Below are 17,813 nucleotides of genomic sequence, written 5' to 3' on the forward strand. Positions count from 1 at the left end.
GGACACGACTAAACGACTAAACAACAACAACAACTCTGACTGGTAGCATCTCTCCAGGGTTTCGGGCAGAGGACACACCTTGCCCTACCTGGACACGCCAGGGATTGAACCCGGAACCTTCTGCCTGCAAAGCAGGCGCTCTCTCATTGAGCTACAGCCTTACAGCCCTTCCCCTAACAAGAAGCTGCCTTAGTGGAGTTGTGAGAAGACGAACCATTTCTGGACAAGGCATTTACCATCCCACCTGCGATTTCATAAGGAAGCTGGTCCTGGAGGAAGAACTGTGAGGGGAGGGACTCCATGAGGCAAGGCCTTCTTCCACCTGCATTGCCCCACCCTCCAGTCTCTGCTTCTCAATTTGTATTGCATTACGTATTTTATGCACTGTGGCTTGCCGTTGTTTTACTGATTGTATTTTCAAAATTATTTATTGTAATTCTTAAGAGTGGGTTTCTGTTTAATTTCTATACGCTGCTATTATTATTCTATTGAATGTTGAATGTTACTTTATTTGATGTAGATTGCTTATTTTAAAGCTGTTTTATTATCGCATTTTTGTATTGCATTAGATTGTTATAAGGTGTACATTCTTTATTTCTTCAGCTTGTAAACCGCCTTGAGTATCGTAAGATAGAAAGGTGGTATACAAATTAAAAGTGATGATGATGATGGGTGATGATTTCTGGTCCCATGATAGCATTATTGTAAGGTTGCCAGACGTCCCCGTTTCCCAGGGACAGTCCCCGGATTTACAAATCAGTCCCCATACAAATCCATTGAAGCTGAAAAGTGTCCCCGGATTCATTAAAAAAAAAATCTGGTAACCTTACTTTATTGGCAATTGTTAACATAAAAACTCAATCAGCGTTGCTCCAGGCAGCTGCTGGATCAGAATTAGCAACTCATTGGAAAGATGCAAACCACATTGTCATACCACAAGTAATAATAAATTGATAAAAATAATATTTTTATCCTGCCCATCTGACTAGGTTTCCCCAGCCACTCTGGGTGACTTCTGACAAGTGGCTTCATAGAGTTTGGTGCACCACCCTGTACGAAAAACTGGCACGGCTGGCTCGGCTGATGTGAAACACAACCAAAAAAGGCCAGTTTTTAGTAATTTGGCAACCTTTCACCGACTTTATAAACAAACAGCAAAGCTTGTGCTGTCCTAGAGGTGATGCTTCATTCTGGAGGGGATACTTTCTTAATGTGGTAGAACTGGACTGAATTTTCCTTCTCTATCTCCTTATTTTACCCTCTCACTCTCCCCCCCCCCCCCGGCCCCTCTCTCCTGGACTCCCAGCCAGAAAAAGTAAAGGTCGCTCGCAAATAACTCTTCCCTTGGTTGATGTGACAAAAGGTTTTTATTCACATTGTGTGTTGCACATCTCTTTTATGTCTGTTAAAATTTCAGTTAAAATCTTTTGAATGGAAAAAAGCAGCTGCCTTATCCTTCTTCAAGCTTCTGGTCCGCCCAGACTAGTATTGCTGACACTGACTGGCAGCATTCCCCAGGATTTCAGGTGCTAAGGACGGAACCCAGAGCCTTCTGCAAGCAAAGCTGCTGCCCTGCCACTGCGCTACACAACCCTTCCCCTAACAACAAGCTGCCTCATAACGGCCAGTTTTGTCAACACGGGCTGGCAGCAGTACTTTCGGGGGACTGGATCTGAGCTTTCTGCAAGCAAAGCAGCTGCTCGGCCCTTTCTCTAACAAGAAGCTGCTTCATACGAAGTCCACCCAAACTGGTATTGCCGACACGGATGGGCAGCAGCACTTCGGGTTTTCAGATGCTGACGAGGGAACCCGAGCCATCTGCCACTGCGCCCTTCCTCCAACAAGGCGCTGCCTCATACAGAGCCCATCCAGACTAGTATTACCGACACGGGCCGGCAGACGCTTGAACCCGGAGCCTTGTGTAGGCAGAGAGCAGCCCTTTCCCCCTACGGAGCCGCGGCGAGCAGGGGCGCGCGGGGAGCCCTGCGACCTCTCCAACTCCTGTGCGCTCTCGGCCGCCTCTCCGCGCTTTCTCCTCCGCCCCTGCGCGCCGTTTCCTGGCGAGGCGAAGAGCCGCCTCCCGGGGGGGGAAAGATGCGGGCTCGGCGGCCCTCCCGCTTACCCAACCCCGGCCGCCTTCCGCTCTCGAGGACCGAAACTGGGCGCTAGAAAGTTTCCCGGCGCGCCCGGGCGCTTCTCCGAGCGCGCCAGTGCGCCCACTTCTCCCTCCGACGACGCGCCCCGAGGAGCCTTTCGCCGCCAGAGCGCGCGGCCCGCCCGGCTCTCCCGCGGCCCCCGAGGGGCGGCTCCTCCTTCCTTCCCGGACCCGGGCTGCCTTTTACATAACCGCCCGAAAAAGGCGTCGCCACCGCCGCCCGGGCGCCTGGAGGGGGCGAGGCGAGCTCGGTCCCTTCGCCACCGCCTTGTATCTCTCTCTCGACCAGGCGGACTCTCCTCTCTGCTCGCTGCCGCCCCGGCGAGGGCTGTGGGCGGACGGGCGCCGGGCAAGGCGCACCATGGGCCACGGGACGAGCGCCGGCTTCTCCTACAGGTAAGGGGATCCCCAGCTTTCCGCCGCTCCCCCTTTTTTCTTCCCTCGGAGCAGACCGCTCACCTAGCGCGCCTCTGCTCCGGGAAATACTTCGAATTTGGGTTTACAGTACTTGCTTAAGGACTATCCCCCCGCCCCATAAAAAGGGCATCTTTTATTCAAAGTTGATTGCTTGGGGACAAAACACGAGGCCTTCCCCCCCAAAAAAACTGGGGTTTCCCCCTGGGCGGTAGTACAGAAAAAGAGTGCCCCTGAGCATGGACAGAGTGCCCATTCCTTAGTACTGAGAAACTGTGAGCTCAGGATGTGAAGGGGTGGACAGGCTGAGTTGAGGTGCGTTTTAGCCAGCAGGCAGCACGGAAATGAGTCCTGATGGGAAAGCTGCCCCTGTTGGATTTCTGACAGCTGGGTTTAGATGTGAAGAGTGCAGGATTTTTGCAACTACTTTTCCCTGCTCTCCTGCATACATTGGGGAATGGCTGTGATCTGCCATCTTGCCTCCCTCAATGCTTATTATTGTTATCATTAGTGTAGGAGCATTTATTATCCCCCCCCCCAATTCACCCCAAGATTTTGGGGTGGTTACAACAATTAGAACATTTCATTTCACTTTTAATTTGTATACCGTCTTTCTGTATTGCTACGCACAAGCAACAAAATATACAACAAAGAACACACACGTTATAACAAAAGTTGTAATAAAACGTAGCTTTAAAGTGGGACAACTTATATTAAATTGAATACAGTGGTACCTTGGGTTACATACGCTTCAAGTTACACACTCTGCTAACCTAGAAATAGTGCTTCAGGTTAAGAACTTTGCTTCAGGGTGAGAACAGAAATCATGCTCCGGCGGTGTGGCGGCAGCAGGAGGCCCCATTAGCTAAAGTGGTGCTTCAGGTTAAGAACAGTTTCAGGTTAAGAACGGACCTCCGGAACAAATTAAGTACTTAACCCGAGGTACCAATGTAATAGTCAATAATCCATTGGAATATAATAAAATTAACTCTCGAAAAACTTCAAATGATAAACAGAAATTCACTCTTAATAATAATTACCAAACCTTGATCTATAACTGCAAGTCGCAAGGCATAACCATTTGAAGGAACTTAAAAGCCCAGAAATAAGGTGGATTCTAGAAATAACCACATCTCAAGTGCCAAAAGCGGGGTTCGAGAAGTGAATCTTCAGTATTCACCAGAAGTTTTATGCTGGAATGAAGCAGTACAATGAAGGTGCCAGACGGGCGCATCTCTGTGGGGAGGTAGCCCCACACTTTAGGGAGATGGAACTACCCAAAAGGGTGATTTGTCTTGGTACCTGAGAGGGTCTGTAGCAAGGTTACCAGATTTTTTTTCAATGAATATGGGGACACTTTTCAACTTCATTGGATTTTGTATGGGGACTGGTTTGTAAATCCGGGGACTGTCCCGGGGGAACGGGGACGTCTGGTAGCCTTAGTCCGGAGGTGGTCTTTCAGGTGTTTGGGATGTGAGCACCTTGAATTGGGCCAGGAATCAGTGCAGCTATTTCACAAGGAGAGTTCTATGAGATGTGAAAGCAACCCAGCCAGGAATCTGGCCGCTGGAATCTTGGACCAATTGAATGTACAATCTCGTGCGTGGGAGACCTTCCCCAGACCCCCACCCCTTTTAAATATATGAACTTGCCACCCCTATTATTATTTTTTAAAATAATATTTTTTAAATTTTCCATTTTAACAATCCAGTCAAACCACATCATATATTCCGAATTATGCATATTATTCAATAACCCAACAGACCAAATATTATGCCAAATTATAAAAAAATTTCGGGGGGACTTCACCATGGTCTGAGGTCGGGGGGCGGGGCGGGATCTCATCACCTCATACTTCTACTGCTTTTCATAATCATTCCCGATAGTTCCCATAAGCCATTCTGATGTTAATCCTCATTACAGTGGTACCTTGGGTTACATACGCTTCAGGTTACATAGACTTCAGGTTACAGACTCCGCTAACCCAGAAATAGTACCGCAGGTTAAGACCTTTGCTTCAGGATGAGAACAGAAATCATGCTCCGGTGGTGCGGTGGCAGCAGGAGGCCCCATTAGCTAAAGTGTTGCTTCAGGTTAAGAACAGTTTCAGGTTAAGAACGGACCTCTGGAACGAATTAAGAACTGAACCCGAGGTGCCGCTGCATTTTCCGCAGCCTCTGAGTTGTTCCGGCAAGCGAGATAGCTCAAAACAGTGTGTTTCTGTGTGATTTTTAAGTCCAAGATTCCCCTTCGTAGGTTTGCAGCATTTCTTCACAGACTGATGTTTCTGCCAAATTAGTCCAAAAATCTTCCCACTGTATATAGATGCCCAGTTCGTTCAGTCCGGATAAAATCCGATCAGGGCATCTGCCCAATACTTTTCCCAGACCAGTTGTCATTCAGACATTAGCCTTTTCAGGGAAGGGTTTTAATTGAAAATCCAAAAGAGAAATATTGAAGACTCACCTCCCTCTGACCAGGTAATTTGATTTAATAAGCTGGTCGGTATTTGACTCTGCCACCCCTAAGTTGGGGGGGGGGGGTTCCTGTCTCCCTGCTGCCTGGCATGGGGTGGCCTCCATGCACCTCGATGCAAAATGTGCTGCTGCTTTGAGGTTTGCCAGTTTGGGCCAGGGAACCTCTGCTTTTTGATTGGGCAGCTAAAATCAAACACAAAAGACAGAGACACTTTTCCTCTCTGAACTTTTTCTCTCTGTGCCTGGAAAACCTTTTGTCTGCTAGATTTCTGCATGTATAAAAGGTGAAAAGTTGGTAACTCTTAACCGCATGTGTGGCAGGAGAAATCTTACAGGTCTTGATAGTTGTGAAGAACTGAGATGCGAGATGTGGTGGTGGTGGGGATGACGCACATTTGGACAAAAGCAACGTTTTTAAAAGCCAGGCTATATAAATGGGCAGAAAAAATAAATACAACCAATACATTACACGTGCAATGTCACAAAATTGCAGCCTCTCAAATGGGTGTTCCCAGTTCCTTCATGTAGCCCCCCCCTCCCCACTGGGGCCCTTTGGTCCTAGACACAATCACGAACACCCCGCCCCCCCTCAAATCTTCCCTGCCCCACTGCCAAATAAGGTTGCAGCAACCCTTCCTCTTCAATGACTAGAAACTTGAAAAACACACCAAAAAACCCACAAACTACGTAAATTAAAGCTGAGAACGTCAGGCTTCTCTTTTCTACGTGCAATGCTAATGTATGTGCTTTTGTGGAATTAGTCCAGCCATTAGTTTGCATTTGACCCATCTCTGAAAAACAGAAACAAAAAAAGTGCTTCAGTTGTCAGTCATTTCCTGTGTTTCCCCTTGAATCCACTGAGAGATTCTTGACAGTCTGTGTTCTGAGTGTATGTGGAAAAAGAAGAATTGGTTGGTGTGATCCTTTGGCCTTTGCTAGGCTCCCCTGGTGGAAAAGATGGCCAGTGGCCTTGCTATGCTTTTCAGGGCTGCAGGACAGAGAATGAATTTATTTCTCCACCCCCCACAATAAGCTTCACGTACTGAAATTCTCCAGCCACAGGTGGCAAATCCGTCAATTTTGAGTTTCAACCGTTCTTTTTTGTTGTTGCAATTTTTCTCTTTAGAAGTTGTCATGAAAATTCACCAGCTGTTTATTGTGAATCGTTCCTAATAACCAACATTTTAAAATGTAATTTCGCCCCGCCTATCATAATGCATTTTGGTGTTATTTCATTGCTACGGATGGTGTTAGGCAATCTTCCCCTTCGTATATATAAATTTGGGCGGAGAACTGGACCACAAAATTCTGAGAAGTGCAGATTTTGAAGGATGGCTGTGTTTTTGGTTCAGGGTGATCCAAATCTCTCCCCCATTATCACTATTCCTCTTACACCCAATGCTACTCTTGTTAAGGCTCTTTTAAGTCACCTTGTGACCCTCTCCAACCCAACAAACACAATGTGCTTTAACTGTATTATACAGGGGTCAGCAAACTTTTAAAGTCATGGGCCGGTCCACCCTTCCTCAGACCTTGTGGTGGGCCGAAGAAAAAAATGAACAAATTCCTATGCCCCACAAAAAACCCAGAGATGCATTTTCAATAAAAGCACACGTTCTACTCATGTAAAAACACGCTGATTCCTGGACTGTCCACAGGCCAGATTTAGAAGGCGATTGGGCTGGATCCGGCCCCCGGGCCTTAGTTTGCCTACCCCTGGTCTGGACCTTGTTTATTAGTTTGGACCAGAGGTCAGCAACCTTTTCCAGCCGTGGGCCGGTCCACCGTCCCTCAGACCATGTGGGGGGCCGGACTATATTTTGAAGAAAAAAATGAACAAATTCCTATGCCCCACAAATAACCCAGAGATGCATTTTCAATAAAAGCATACATTCTACTCATGTAAAAACACCAGGCAGGCCCCACAAATAACCAAGAGATGCATTTTAAATAAAAGGAAAATTCAACTCATGTAAAAACACGCTGATTCCAGGACCATCCGTGGGCCGGATTTAGAAGGTGATTGGGCCGTATCCGGCCCCCGGGCCTTAGTTTGCCTACCCATGGTTTAGATTTAAGAGGCAACAATATGCAAGGCCCTTTTAGAGGGCAGAGGATGCCCTCTGCTTTGGAGAATAGCCTGCTAGTTGAGAGCCGATGAGCCCCATCATTATATATATTTAGGTGTCTGTCAGAAACCAGATTAATTAAGATTAAGGGTTTGGTAGTTATTTTGCTGAAATGATGTATCTTCCGTGCGTGTGTAAACACCCACCCACCCCCAAGTTTAGCTTGTTTTTTGGTTTTCCGGATCACTTGCTAGAATCTGTAGCTCCTTAGGACAATCCTAGTGGCTGTGAAGAAAGAGAAGAATTAAATCAGAACATGGTCAGTGAATCTGGCTCTTCATAATAATAGTGGTAGTAGTATCAGTCACAAAGCTGTTCATTTAACCTCTTCATTCTCAGATCTTTGGCCACATTGACTCATCCCGCTCTGTTCCTGCCATTGATATTTGGAAGCTCCTGGAGGGCAGGGACTTTTTCTTTTAATTTGCAATTAATTTAGGGCCCAAGATATAGGGAGTGTTGTTCGTTTCCCCCCCACAACCCACCCTATCAAGAACCCTGTGAGGTGGGTTAGGGCTGGAAGGCAATTTTCTGGGCCATTGTGGCTGTGTAGGGATTTGAACCTGGACCCTTGTGGTCCTAGACCAACACCCTAACCACTTAACACCAGCTTTGGCCATGCTCTGTGAGAAAATACACTTCTGAATAAGCAAAAAGTGGAGCTGAAGGTTCATTAGACCAGTGTTTCCCAACCTTGGGTCTCCAGCTGTTTTTGGACTACAACTCCCATCATCCCTTGCTAGCAAGACCAATGGTCAGGGATGATGGGAATTGTAGTCCAACAGCAGCTGGAGACCCAAGGTTGGGAAACACTGCATTAGACCACTGAAGTTAGGATTTCTGCCCCATGTTGGAGCATTTATCCTACCCCCCTCACCCCACAATATTCATATTGAGATGACACCACCTGTACAGGTGACTGGCCTCTACAGGTGCCAAGGGATTGCAGCAACCTGAGGCCAGGATTAGCTGCCAAGGAAACTGGAGAAGAGGCCTTGAATGCTCCTACGGAGAGAGGGAAGTGCGAGGGTGCAGGCAGGGAGAAAGGAGAATTGCTTTGAAGCAGTCTGATGCTCTCCTGGCTGGGACTGATGGGAGCTGTTGTCCAAAGCAACTGTCCCCCGGCCTGTTCCCAGAAAGCAGCGTCTCATTATAGAGCAAGAAGCCACAGTGTAAGGCAGTGTGCGTGAATCTGAATTTATGATATGGTTTATCTCTGTAGGTCATGGCATAAGATTGAAATAACTCTAATACGACATGAGATCCACCAGGATGAGTTTTGGTGACTATGGAACCAGCCAGATTCCAGCCCCCTGCTGAAAGGCATTCAGGAATATCCACACACATCTGATTTAATGATTAACGCATGCAAATTTAGCTGTCAGGTAAATACAGTCGTACCTTGGCTCCCAAACGCCTTGGTACTCGGACATAGTGCTGGATTTACGTACAGTGGTACCTCAGGATGCGAACAGGATCCGTTCCGGAGCCCCACTCGCATCCTGAAGCAAACGCAACCCGCGTCTGCGCACGCACAGGTTGCAACTCGCTGCTTCCGCACATGCGCGTGATGTCGTTTTGACCATCTGCGCATGCGCGAGCGGCAAAACCCGGAAGTAATGCGTTCTGTTACTTCCGGGTCGCCGCGGAGCGCAACCCGAAAGCGCTCAACCTGAAGCAACTTCAACCCGAGGTATGGCTGTATAAGCTAAACAAGCTATAGCTTAGGGCCCCACTTTCTCGGCAGCCCCCCCCCCAAATTAAAGGGGAAAAAACTGGATGTACATTCCCAAAATATACGATAAAAAAATAAAAATAAATAAAACCTACATACAGCAACAGTGGCAAATGGCTTTAGATACCTATTAGGTCCATAAATTACCATATAGCATATATTCAACACAAAAAACAGCAACAATTTGTTGTTGACAAAAGACAGCTGGACATATAAAGGGCCCCATTACCTTCAGTAGCTTAGGGCCTCATCAAACCTAAATCTGGCCCTGCTCGGACATTTTGGCTCCTGAAGCCGCGCTTTGGTTTCCAAACATTTTGGAAGTCGAAGGGACTTCTGGAACGGATTCCGTTCGACTTCCAAGGCACGACTGTACTCAGCTCCTCATCCATCCATACGATGGTAAGGTGATGTAAAGGATGTCAAACAAAGACGCCTAGTTTCAGGTAATCGCTCACTATCAGCCATTCTTTACTAAGATGGGCAAGGTGAGAACCAGGGCAGGAAATTCCAGAAGTATCTATGGAAAATATAGAAATTTCACAACCCACTCCCCTCTCCCCTGGCATGCCTTGGCAAAAAGGGTGTTAAAAAAATAAAATAGATGCAAAGCTTAGTTGGGCTCTCCTAGCTCCAACAGGACAGAACTTATTCAGCACTCCTCTGGTTTGCTTTAAGGACAGGTATACTTTCTTTTCTCCTCCTCATAGCGTGGGTTTATAGCAAAATTGTCATGTCCATTCTTCTGTAGTCTTTTAGACTAGTTAGGGAATCTTCCACTCCTTAATCAAGGTGTGTTAGATATTGTTATATGCTACCTGCTTAGACTGTAGCTTTGCTGTCTAAAGCAGCATTTTTATATATTCTGTCACTCCTGTTTTTTGTAATAAACCAAGCCTTTTTTATTTCTTCGTGTGAGAGCTTCTTGTGGGCATAAGATCGTTGACATACACACCCATAAACAAGCACACATCATAACTCCAGCAAAAGATCCTAAATCTCTCAGCAGTGTGCATAAGAATATACACCTGAGTGCTGGCTGCGTACCTGGGAGTCCAGGTACACACTCGTAACAACGATGTCTCTTGGGCTAAGCTGGCCCCTACCATTAAGCCGAGTGAGGCAGCAGCCTTGGTTAGCTGATTTGGGGTATTCCCAAAGGGCAGCAAATTATTAGGTAAAGGGACCCCTGACCATTAAGTCCAGTTGTGACCAACTCTGGGGTTGCGGCGCTCATCTTGCTTTATTGGCCGAGAGAGCCGGCGTAAAGCTTCCGGGTCATGTGGCCAGCATGACTAAGCCGCTTCTGGCGAACCAGAGCAGTGCACAGATACGCCGTTTACCTTCCCACTGGAGTGGTACCCATTTATCTACTTGCACTTTGACATGCTTTCGAACTGCTAGGTTGGCAGGAGCAGGAACCAAGCAACGGGAGCTCACCCCGTTGCGGGGATTCGAACCGCCAACCTTCTGATCAGCAAGTTCTAGGCTCTGTGGTTTAACCCACAGCGAATTATTAGTTACCCGATTTATTACCAGCTGGGGCTGATGGGACCTGTGGTCAATAGACCCACCCCCTCCTCAATCATATTAGCCTCATCTCCTTATAAAGCCCTCTGAGCTAAGGGCTACCACTGCGTCTCGCTGCACAGCAGAAATGTTGGTGGGTGTGAAACAACCATCGCAACTCATAGCTACGGACAGCCTTACCCTCTGTGAATTGTGGAATATATCAAGTGAAGCATCTCCTCTTTCTGTTCTCTCTGCCTGCTGGAAAAGTCACTGTGGGCAGAGCGGGTCAGGATGGGACCGGGTGTGCCTCCCACTGGGATTATGCATTCCAGATCATTGGTAATTGGTTTCAAACTTCATTCGTGGGTGGGGATTGTGGTGCATAAATGCAAAAAAAAAATTGTAAGTGGGGTGGGACAATGCTAGAACTCATTTAACTTGTGCTCGTTGCTAGTTTATTTATGGCTCAACACTTTAAAACTTAAACAAAGTTTTTATTATTATTGACTAGGTTTATGGGTAAGAAGAGTTGTCTTTGGATAATCTCTGCAGTTGGGTTTGTGATTTTGGTGCCTTCCCCCACCCACCCAACACTCTTTCCCCCTCATTCTGGTCATATGAGAGCAGAGTGGACGGGGTTTCTCAAAGGCTTATTTGTCTGGAATGTCCTCAGTGGGTTGCAGGTTAAAATGAAAGATCGTCTCCCTTTTCTCCGCCCATCCCCCTGGGAGCTGATGCCATATCTGGATAACATCCAGGAGGATCATCTGTGAGGGATTTGCCTCGGCCTTTTTGAAGTTGCAGAGCCTTTTGTTGTGACTTGCTGGTATCATATGCCGGGAAGATTAAGGATGGATACAGAGGGCGATGGCTCGCAATTCCGGAGGACTGTAAGACGTCCAGAGCTAGGGCTCCTGTGTCCAAGTCCGATACGCTAACCATGACAGCTAAATGGAACCTCCATAGCCCAAGGCAATGTACCTCTGACTATCAAATGCTGAGAAGAAACAGCAAGGGCAGGGGTTTGGAAGGCTGCTTAGTGCTACCAAAATTAACAGGCCAGTGTTAAAAATATTAAAGACTTTGTAGAATGCCTGCAGATTGAGAGGCTGGAAACAGGCATACTTCACCGATCAACAGTGGTACTGCCTGTTCTCCAAATTCAATACAAATACAGTCGTACCTTGGAAGTCGAACAGTATCTTCCTGCAACCAATCGGAAGCCCCGTCGGACATTCGGCTTCAAAAAATAGTTCGCAAACCGGAACAGTTACTTCCAGGTTTGCGGCGTTCGGGAGCCAAAACGTTTGAGAACTAAGCTGTTCGAAAACGAAGGTACGACTGTAATGACGAATTTTTGTTAGTAGTGAGGGGCCTTTTATGAAAAGGTGTATGTGCGTGAACATACGCACACTTTGCACATTGGAGAAAACTTTCAGTGTCCTGTCGTGAACTTCCACGATACACCTTTCCCTACTTTTCCTTGCAAGGTCAGCATTTATTTTTCCAATCTGTTGGCTGAAAGCCAGCTAAGTGTGTGAGCGACAGACTCCTGGATGTGGTTGTTTGTAGTGCCCAGGTTGGCTGCATTCTGGGGGTGGGTTGGTGTTTCTCAGAAGTTTGTTGGCGGTTCTCCGAGTAGATCAGGAACGGTGGGCATCTTGTGTTTCAAGTTTCGTGCTCAGCCAGAGGTGGGTTGGGGAGCTGGCGCACTCAGAGCGATGGCGACACATAGCAAGCCTGGCCAGTGTGCACTTTGTGGCTTCCCATCACCGTCCACAATGCCAAGATGCTCTGTGGCAGAACCGTCTCTGTGGAAAGGTTTCCCTCAGCGTGGAAACAAGGGGATAGTACAGGCAGCCAGCCAATTTCTTTCCTTCTGTACACTCCTCTTCTGTCGGTTCTCTTCTCTGGTTCTGCTTGTCCTCCTCCTTTCCCCTCTCATCTTTCTTCTGCCATTGCTCTTTCAAAATCTTTTCCTCTCCCAAAGAGGTGCTGCAGATGCAACCCATTCTAGGTCAGAGCTCACGATCCTAGAACATCTCCCGCTGAAGATTAGTGAGCTACTGAATATCTTCCTATATACATTAAAATGTAATGCTGTCATCACACAGCCCCCATCAAAGGACTTCTAATTGCATGGGGCAAGAAGGGGAGGCTCTAGGGGAGGTTAATTGGGGGGGGGAATAAAAGGGCGAGGGGAGCAGGCAGCCCTACAGCTGTACAGTGTCTGTGTGTGTGTGTGTGTGTGTGTGTTTTGTATATATGTTTGCTGCTTCATGCACTCTGGTGTTGCCCCTGTGTGCCAATGGAGGGGTTCCCAACTGCCCCCAGAACTTCAGACCTCCCTGCTCTTCAGAAGCATGAAATATGCTTCCCCCTGCCTCCATCTGAGCGGCGCGTCAACTTCCCCAGACTATAAAGGAGGAGAAGTTGGGAGTGGACTTCCTCCTATAGTGCTCGCTAGAAAAAGCCATTGTGTGTTTTTTTATTTTATTCGGCTGGCAGAAGGGGGAATCTTCCAAGCGCTTCTATTTCGGTGTTGCGCGGCTGCCGTTGCCGCACGTCAACGCTGCCCTTCCTAGTGCGTGACCGGGAACTCCCTGCTCACAAGTTGGGGGGGGCCTCCATTTTTGCACCAGGAGCTTTCCTTCCCAAATGGGTGGGCCCCCCCCCTCCGGCCAGCAAGTCCACAGGTGTCAATCTGCCACCTGCAAGGTAACGGTGCACATCTTGTGTCGATTTGGGGCGGGGTCCTTCCTTTACTTTCTCTGCTATGCTGGAGTGCGGGGGAAGCCCCTTCCTGAAATTGCGCTTGCTGTTTTTGCAATTTTTGGCTGTGTCACTAAGGGGGGGGGTTTCCACCGCCGGGTGGGCTATTTACAGTGTGTTGTTAGGACAATCCTGGCTTTTAAATAGGAGTTTGTACAAAGCTGCCATATCCAGTTGCGCTGATAACGTAGTTGTCCGCTGGGAAGGAAAACCCAAATATGGCACCTCTCCTTTGGAAGAGGGAGGACCAGTTGTTGTTGTTGTTGTTGTTTTGCAGGGAAAGGGGTATTGTGGTGCTTGGGGGTTCCTCCTGTTTAACTAGGATCGCTGGATCCCACCTACCCACGCTCTCTCCCCTACCCCCACCCGCTTCCCAGTGACCACTGGAAAGTTTGAGGTGAAGCATGAGGCCTGGTGTGTGGAAGCGAGAGCAGTTGCTGAGTCATCCACAGGCTGGTCTCGCTGATAGACCCAGCAGGCGGGGGCCCGGCTGGGGGGCAAAGAGCTCAGGCGCCCGACCAGCAGCGGAGCACGTTGGCGTGCCTTTCTGGGTTCCGGATCCGGAGCGGATTGGAGGCTTCTGGCGTTGGCTTCCAAGTTCTGCCGGCTCTTCTGGGGCGGGTGGCTCGCCCCACCTGGGGTTCGGCCGCCCAGAATCGTGGTGGCGTGGTATCTGTGGGGGTCCCCCCAGCCACGTGGTGCCCCTGTTTCTTCCTTGCGTTTGTTCTGACCAAGGCATGTGAAGTTTCTGCACCGCCAGCAGCGTAAGAAAGGATTCCTCCTATTCCTGCTATCTCCTTTGCTCCAGCTCCCGGCCTGCTGCAGCTAACTCTCTCCTCGCTTTGCCCATTATCGAGACCCCTGCTTCTCAGATCGCTGCCTGCTATGTCTTCCTGTCCCCCACTCACTCTGACCCCTGGAATGTCTTGCCACTCAGGCCTGCTCTTGACACATGCCAGACCCCGGCGGCTTTCCTCTTCCCGGGCGTGCTCCCAAAATGTCGCACGGCTCAGCGTTTTGTGACTGACCCTTTCCCCCTTGGAAACCATGAAAAGTTCCCGGCCGATCTGAAATCGCAACCGATGCAGCCGCTGGGTGCTCCGTGCAGCAGCCCATTGCGAGTGTGTGATTGTTAAAGAAAGCTTGCAATCTGGGCGAGCTGTGAATCAGAAGCGGGGAACCTTTTTCAGCCTCCTGGGGAAAGTGGGGGTGCCAGGGGGCCCCTGTCTGGCAGTGGTTGATGGAGCTAGACTCAGAAGTTGGCATAGCTACTTCTGCAGTGGGCAGAACGCTGCCGTTTATAAGACTTGGATTGTGATTGTTATTATTTAAAGGACCCTCTCTCTGCCAGCAAACTTTCCTAGAGAGGCGTTCCCATCAGTTTGCCTTTAAATTGCAAGCATGGGTTTTCTCGAGGAAGTCTCGAGCCTGCCTGCGAAGAGAGGCTGCCCATGTGCTGCTGACTGGGGCGGGCAACGAACGCACTTCCTGCTTGGAGTGGCGTGCGCTGCAACGATAAAAACACTTTTGCAGGATGAGGAGAGGGGCTTGCTGGGAGGGCGTCACGCTCTAGGGCCAAGCGGGCTGCGAAATCCCATGCCTTTGTGTAGAGAGAGGCCTTTGAGAGAGTGCTGGACTTCCTTCCACAAACCTGGGGCCGGCCCTACCATTAGGTAGAGATGAGGTTGCCTGCCTCAGGCAGCAGGTGCTTACAGGCTGCGAATGAGGCCCTGGAGGGACAGAGGAGTGCTTACCTGTATATGCCTCACAGCATGCCTGCCCTGCTAAGCTAGCCTGGTACCCGCAGGTGCACTGTAGTGCAGGATATCATCCCGTTGCAAAGTGTGGAACTAAGACCACACTCACAGCATTCGTTCAAAGCACTACGATACCACATTAAACAGTCACGGTTCCAGTTTCAGAGTTCAGGGATGCATCCCAGCCGAGTCCAAGCCCTCAAGGAGAATGCAAACCAGGACTACAAGCGGGTGTTGCTTGGGAGAGTGTCTTGCCTGGGAAGAAGTCCTGAGGGTCAGATCCAGAGCCTTGTAGGGCCACCTGTGACCCCTGTGTGCAAGGTTCGCCACCCCTCCCGTATGGGTTGTGGAGCAGATACTTGAAAACGTAGCACATCCATTCCTTTTCCTTGGAAGAACCTGGCCTGTGTGCAAAACTGGGGGGTGCGGGTGGTCAGGGGGCTGCTCTGGGGGATAGATGTGGAGTCTGATAGCCAAGAACAACCTTCTCCTATAGATCAGGAGATCTATATTGCAGTTTTTAAGGCTATACATTTACAACCACATGCATTTATTGCATTTTAGTATTGCTGTGTTGTCTCTTCCCTAACCCTCTCCTCAGAACAACCCTGCGAGGTAGGTCCAGCTGAGCCATAATAATAATAATAATATTTCTTTATTTATACCCCGCCCTCCCCAGCCAAGGCCGGGCTCAGAGCAGCTTACAAGCAATAATAAAAACAAGCTGAATGATTACAACTTAAAAACAAAATTAAAATACAACATTAAAATATTAAAATGTAGCCTCATCGCAGGAGGAGAAGGAAAGGAAAAAAGAAATAGAGGGAGGGAATCAAACTGATTCTAAGCCAAGGGCCAGGTGGAACAACTCTGTCTTACAGGCCCTGCGGAAAGAAATCAGATCCCGTAGGGCCCTGGTGTCATGAGGCAGAGTGTTCCACCAGGCCGGAGCCAGTGTTGAAAAGGCCCTGGCTCTGGCTGAGGCTAATCTAACTTCCTTAGGGCCCGGGACCTCTAGGGTGTTGCTATTTATGGACCTTGAGGCTCTCCGTGGGGCATACCGGGAGAGGCGGTCCTGTAGGTACAAGGGTCCTAGGCCGTGAAGGGCTTTCAAGGTCAAAAGCAGCACCTTAAATCTGACCCTGTACTCCATGGGGAGCCAATGCAGCTGGAAAAGCACTGGGTGAATATGCTCCCATGGCAGAGACCCCGTGAGGAGCCTCGCTGCAGCATTCTGCACCTGCTAGAGTTTCTGGGACAGCTTAAAGGGCAGCCCCGCGTAGAGCGAATTACAGTAGTCAAGCCTGGAGGTGACCGTCTCATGGTTCACTGTGGCCAGGTCGGGGCGGTTGCCCTTGAGTTGACCTTGGAACCTGGATCTCTCCGAATCCTAACCAGACACCCTTTCCACTCAGTTTCACTAGCTAAATAAGAGGTTTGGGGTTTAAAATGTCATTGAAAGACAATGCAGGGATGTTCTTGTTCTTGGGGGACGCAAGAAACCAACCAGCTCGCTTTTGTAAACCACTTTGAGTTTCCTTTCTTCTTTTTGCAATCAGACAGTGTGTAAATCTTACGAAATAAATAAAATAAATGGAAACTCTCCTGAGGGGAAATCTCTTGAAATTGACCCGTATACAGTGGTACCTCAGATTACAGACGCTTCAGGTTACAGACGCTTCAGACTCCGCTAACCCAGAAATAGTACCTCGGGTTAAGAACTTTGCTTCAGGATGAGAACAGAAATCCTGCAGCAGTGGCGGGAGGCCCCATTTGCTAAGGTGGTGTCTCAGGTTAAGAACAGTTTCAGCTTAATAACAGACCTCCGGAACGAATTAAGTACATAACCAGAGGTACCACTGTAGTCAGAACCGGCAGTGTCTATGAATTCAAGTCCATTGTTGCTCCTGTGGCATTATTACTCTTATTACTACTTTTGCCATTCATTCCTATTGCGGTTGTGTTCTCGTTTTTCCGCAGTGCCCCCAAATGTTTCCGGTCCCTGTGATGAACGGGCTCCCTGCCCCTCCAGGCGACCCCGCGCACCCCGGCGGCTGGAATGAGTTTTGCGAGCACCATGCCATCTCCACCGCCAGAGAGCTGGCCCGCAAGTACCTCCTCTTTGTCAGCGAGAACCCCCAGCACGAAGTCCTGGCGGCCGAGAACTTTTCCCTCCAGTTCGCCGACCTTTTCCAGCAGTACTTCCGCAACGAGGTGAAGTATGGCTTCGCCATGAACCGGTTCCGCATTCTCCCCTTCAGCAGGGTGCGGGATTACCGGGAGACCGGCCGGAAGCAGCCGGGGGGCTCCCTCGGGGGCGTCGTGGCCAAAGCCGAAGTGGAGCTGGCTGACCAGGCCGCCAGGGCCCCCGAGGCCCACCCCCGAGGCTTGACCAAGGCCTGGAGCTCGGAGGACCTTGCAGGAACGGCTTCCCCCTTGGCCGCGAGGAGACCCTTTTCCCTGGACCGCTTGAGGAGGAGTTGGCGCAGCTTTTTCCGCAGGAGGTCCTTGGAGCCGGCCCCCGGAGGAGGGGAGATGTTGGACTCCGTTTCAAAGCCTGGCCTTGCCCGGAAGTTCTTCCCGTGGGCCCTTTCGCAAGACCCCTCTTCTCAGATTCAGAAAGAGGGCAGTCTGAAATACTGGATGGTGACCGAGGCTACGATGGACAGCGGGGCTTGCTGGCAGAGGTGCCGGCTGGTTTTGCGGAGAGCGGGGGCTTTGGACAACGACGATTACATCCTGGAGGTGTTTGATCCCCCCAAGGTGAGTGAAGGGAGCCGCTCCTGGAGGCCTGTCTCTGTGTCTCAATGGCTTGTTGCGGTTTTGGTTGCTTTGGGGAAACTGTTTGCTGTATTGAAGCAC

General features: G+C 49.3%; 1 protein-coding gene and 1 long non-coding RNA gene across 3 annotated transcripts in view; one reads left to right on the forward strand and one right to left on the reverse strand.

Annotated features, from left to right (window-relative positions):
• Nucleotides 1-17,813, reverse strand: part of LOC309345521 — a 330,624-nt gene that overhangs the window by 310,765 nt on the left and 2,046 nt on the right. The window lies entirely within an intron of this gene.
• The window catches only part of SH2B3 (SH2B adaptor protein 3), a 69,812-nt gene continuing 53,363 nt past the window's right edge, over nt 1,365-17,813 (forward strand). Inside the window, exons 1-2 of one of the 2 annotated variants that reach the window (XM_081868467.1) lie at nt 1,365-2,551; nt 16,932-17,714. In XM_081868467.1, coding sequence (XP_081724593.1) covers nt 16,941-17,714 — 774 coding nt within the window. In that variant the 5' untranslated portion in view covers nt 1,365-2,551; nt 16,932-16,940. Of the gene's footprint in view, nt 2,552-12,959; nt 13,141-16,931; nt 17,715-17,813 lie in introns of those variants that run through there. The other variant, XM_081868466.1, reaches the window with a different exon arrangement.

This window comes from Podarcis erhardii, assembly GCF_964252035.2.
Source record: "Podarcis erhardii genome assembly, chromosome: 7".
Taxonomy (NCBI): Eukaryota; Metazoa; Chordata; class Lepidosauria; order Squamata; family Lacertidae; genus Podarcis; species Podarcis erhardii.